Source organism: Coturnix japonica, unplaced genomic scaffold (assembly GCF_001577835.2).
Source record: "Coturnix japonica isolate 7356 unplaced genomic scaffold, Coturnix japonica 2.1 chrUnrandom488, whole genome shotgun sequence".
In the NCBI taxonomy this organism is placed as follows: domain Eukaryota; kingdom Metazoa; phylum Chordata; class Aves; order Galliformes; family Phasianidae; genus Coturnix; species Coturnix japonica.
The window spans coordinates 80,851-85,653 of NW_015439883.1; the positions used below are offsets into that span (position 1 = coordinate 80,851).

Sequence of the window (4,803 nt, forward strand, 5' to 3'; positions counted from 1 at the left end):
GGACATGGACTTGGGGTAGGCCACGTTGTGCTCCATGATGGACTGGAAGAGCTCATCTTCATCTTCACCCTCAAAGGGAGCCTGGGGGGGGGCAATGTGGGAGACCCCCCCCATAAATACACCCCAAGGACCCCATAGAGACCCATAGAGACCCATAGTGACCCACTGAGCCCCATTGAACCCCATAGAGCCCCACTGAACCCCATTGAACCCCATAGAGCCCCATAGAACCCCCATTGAACCCCATTGAACCCCATAGAGCCCCATTGAACCCCATAGAGACCCATTGAGCCCCCATAGAACCCCATTGAACCCCATAGAGCCCCATTGAACCCCATTGAACCCCATAGAGACCCATTGAGCCCCCATAGAGCCCCATTGAGCCCCATTGAGCCCCATTGAACCCCATTGAGCCCCACTGAACCCCATAGAGCCCCATAGAGCCCCATAGAACCCCATAGAGCCCCATAGAGCCCCATAGAGACCCACTGAGCCCCCATAGAACCCCATAGAGCCCCATAGAGCCCCATTGAACCCCATAGAGCCCCACTGAACCCCATTGAACCCCATAGAGCCCCATAGAGCCCCATAGAGCCCCATTGAACCCCATAGAGCCCCATTGAACCCCATAGAGACCCATTGAGCCCCCATAGAGCCCCATTGAGCCCCATTGAACCCCCATAGAACCCCATTGAGCCCCATTGAGCCCCCATAGAGCCCCACTGAACCCCATTGAGCCCCATTGAGCCCCATAGAGACCCACTGAACCCCATAGAGCCCCCATAGAGCCCCATAGAACCCCATAGAGCCCCAGTTCCACCTCCAGACCCTATAGACCCCCCCCAGACCCTATAGACCCCCCCAGACCCCCCTCAGANGTATTTGGGGCTGGGGGTCAAGGGGTCCATGGGGGTCTATGGGGCTCTATGGGGTTCTATGGGGCTTTATTGGGGTCCATAGGGCTCTATGGGGCTCTATGGGGTTCTTTGGTTTTCTATGGGGTTCTATAGGGTCTCTATGGGTCTGGGGTCCCACTCACGCCAGCTGTGGGGCAGCACTTTTAGGGCCAATGCTCTATGTATCTCTATGGGTCTCTATGGGGGTCCATAGGGTTCTATGGGTCGCTATGGGTCGCTATGGGTCTGACTCACGCCAGCTGTGGGGCAGCACTTTTAGGGCCAATGGTCTATGTATCTCTATGGGTCTCTATGGGTCTCTATGTGTCTCTATGGGTCGCTATGGGTCCGACTCACGCCAGCTGTGGGGCAGCACTTTTAGGGCTCTATGGGTTTCTATGGGTTTCCATAAGGTTCTATGGGGTTCTATGGGTCCCTATGGGTCTCTATGGGTCCCTATGGGTCGCTATGGGTCTGACTCACGCCAGCTGTGGGGCAGCACTTTTAGGGCCAATGCTCTATGTGTCTCTATGGGTTTCCATAAGGTTCTATGGGTCTCTATGGGTCCCTATGTGTCTCTATGGGTCGCTATGGGTCTGACTCACGCCAGCTGTGGGGCAGCACTGTTAGGGCCAATGCTCTATGTGTCTCTATGGGGGTCCATAGGGTTCTATGGGTCGCTATGGGTCGCACTCACGCCAGCTGTGGGGCAGCACTTTTAGGGCTCTATGGGTCTCTATGGGTTTCCATAGGGTCTCTATGGGTCTCTATGGGGGTCCATAGGGTTCTATGGGGTCTCTATGGGTCGCTATGGGTCTGACTCACGCCAGCTGTGGGGCAGCACTTTTAGGGCTCTATGGGTCTCTATGGGTTTCCATAAGGTTCTATGGGGTTCTATGGGTCTCTATGGGTCTCTATGGGTTTCCATAGGGCTCTATGGGTCGCTATGGGTCTGACTCACGCCAGCTGTGGGTCTCTATGGGTCTCTATGGGTTTCCATAAGGTTCTATGGGGTTCTATGGGTCTCTATGGGTCTCTATGGGGGTCCATAGGGTTCTATGGTGTCTCTATGGGTCCCTATGGGTCGCTATGGGTCGCTATGGGTCTGACTCACGCCAGCTGTGGGGCAGCACTTTTAGGGCCAGGGGCAGCAGGTCGTCGAACGACGCGTCCAGCACCAGCCCCCCCAGATCGGGGTAAAACATGGCGGCCCACGTGGCTGGGGGGGGGGGACAGCAANTATAGGACCCTCTTAAAGGGACCCCCACCCCCTTAAAGGGACCCCCACCCCCATCATGGAACCCCCACCCCATAATGGAGCCCCTCACCCCCATAATGGGACCCCTCCTCACATTGAGACCCCTCTTAAAGGGACCCACACCCCATATATGATGGGACCCCCCCCATAATGGGCTGTAATGGGACCCCTACCCACAATAGGACCCTCTTAAAGGGACCCCCACCCCCATCATGGAACCCCCACCCCATAATGGAGCCCCTCACCCCCATAATGGAGCCCCTCACCCACATAATGGGACCCCTCATTATTCAACCCTCTTAAAGGGACCCCCACCCCAAACTAAGACCCCCATCTCCATAATGGGACCCCTCCTCATAATCCAACCCTCTTAAAGGGACCCCCACCCCAAACTGAGACCCCTATCTCTATACTGGGGCTCTCTTAAAGGGACCACCACCTCCATACTGGGACCCCTCCTCACATTGAGACCCTCTTAAAGGGACCCCCACCCCAAACTGAGACCCCCACATCCATCCTAGGACCCTCTTAAAGGGACCCACACCCCATCTGAGACCCCCACCTCTATAATGGGGCTCTCTTAAAGGGACCCCCACCCCAAACTGGGACCCCTATCTCCATACTGGGGCTCTCTTAAAGGGACCCCCACCCCAAACTAAGACCCCCATCTCCATAATGGGACCCCTCCTCATAATTCAACCCTCTTAAAGGGACCCCCACCCCAAACTGAGACCCCCACCTCCATCCTAGGACCCTCTTAAAGGGACCCCCACCCCAACCTGAGACCCCTATCTCCATACTGGGGCTCTCTTAAAGGGACCCCTCCCCACCTCGGGTGCGATGTAGTCTGGGGTCCCGCAGAAGGTCCTGGTCGTGTTCCCAGCAAACATATTTTCTTTGCACATTCCAAAATCAGCGATTTTCACGTGGCCTTACGCATCCAGCATCACATTGTCCAGTTTCAGGTCTCTGAGATAATATGGGGGGGGGGGTCTGACCCTCACAGATGGGGACCCCCCCCCATAATACACAGGACCCCCCCCCACACACACACAATGGGACCTCCTCTATGGGGCCAATGTGGGGCCAATCTCCCCCCATATCCCCTATATAACCCCATATCTCCCCATATCTCCCCATATAACCCCTATATAACCCCATATAACCCCATAATAACCCCCATATAACCCCATATCCCCCTATATAACCCCATATCTCCCCATATCTCCCATATAACCCCTATATAACCTCATATCTCCCCATATCCCCCATAATAACCCCCATATAACCCCATATCCCCCTATATATCCCCCATATAACCCCTATATAACCCCATATCTCCCCATATCTCCCCATATAACCCCTATATAACCCCCATATCTCCCCATATCTCCCCATATAACCCCTATATAACCCCATATCATCTCCCATATAACCCCAATATAACCCCATATCTCTCCCCATAACCCCCATATCCCCCCATATAACCCCCATATCTCCCCATATCTCCCCATATAACCCCTATATAACCCCCATATTTATATGGGGGAGATATGGGGACGGATATGGAGGAGTTTCCTATAGGCGCTTATTAATGGGGTTCATAATGGGGGATATTGGGGAGGATTGGGGTGTATATGGGAGAATTGGGCGAGATATGGGGGTTATATAGGGGTTTATATACGGGGTATCGTTGGGGAGATAGGGGTGATTATAGGGGTTATTAGGGATGATAGGGGGTTATATAGGGGTTAGTTGGGTACTAAGGATTTTATAACGTGGGAATTGGGGAGGCGAATCGAAATAAGTGTGATACATTTTATTGGGGGAATGAATAGGAGGTATTTATGGGGGAGATATTGGGGGTTTATACTCACGGGTTAAATAATGCGGGGGATATGGGGTTTAATATTGGGGTATATGGTGTTATTAATGGGTGGCGGACTACCGCCCGAACTTTTTAAATATACCTGGGGGGTATGGGGAGAGATAATGGGGTTAAATAATAAGGGGTTATATGGTGTGGGAGATATCTCGGGGGGGTGTATATAGGGTTACTTAAGTTGGGGGATAGTGGGGAGATATGGGTTGATTAGGGGTTTTATGGCGGTATGGGGATGATAATGGGGTTGATAAGTAGGGGTTATATGGGAAATATGGGCGGTTACATTATGGGGTTATATGTGGGGAGATATGGGGTATCATAAGGGGTTATAATGGGGACTACTGAGGGGGGGAGGTTGGAGTTATATAGGGGTTATATGGGAGATATAGGGAGATATTGGCGGTTTTTTTTATATAGGGGTTATATGGGGAGATACTGGGGAATTGTGGTGGTTATATAGGGGGGCTGATACTCGGTGAGATATGGGGAGAATATGGTGGTTATGTATGCTGGGTTTCATATCGGGGAGTATCCTGGGTAGAGTATGCGGGTTCGTTATTTATGGTGGTTAGTACTGGGGGGTTATTTACTTTTGGGGGTTATTATGGGCTAGTATGTGGGAGGGATAATGGGGGAACAGATTATTGGGGTTGGGGTTGATAGTTTGGGGGGTTGATTATGTGGGGACGATATGGGGGTTAGATATTGGGTTATATGGGGGAGTATGGGGAGATATGGGTTATGATAGAGGGATATATGGGGAG

At 52.5% G+C, this 4,803-nt stretch overlaps 1 protein-coding gene across 1 annotated transcript in view; it reads right to left on the reverse strand.

The window, feature by feature from the left end:
- The window catches only part of LOC107307120 (protein kinase C gamma type-like), a gene marked incomplete at its 3' end in the record, with an annotated part of 35,033 nt that continues 30,230 nt past the window's right edge, over positions 1 to 4,803 (reverse strand). The window contains 2 exon segments of the mRNA XM_032441687.1: positions 1 to 81; positions 2,955 to 3,123. Coding sequence (XP_032297578.1) covers positions 1 to 81; positions 2,955 to 3,123 — 250 coding nt within the window.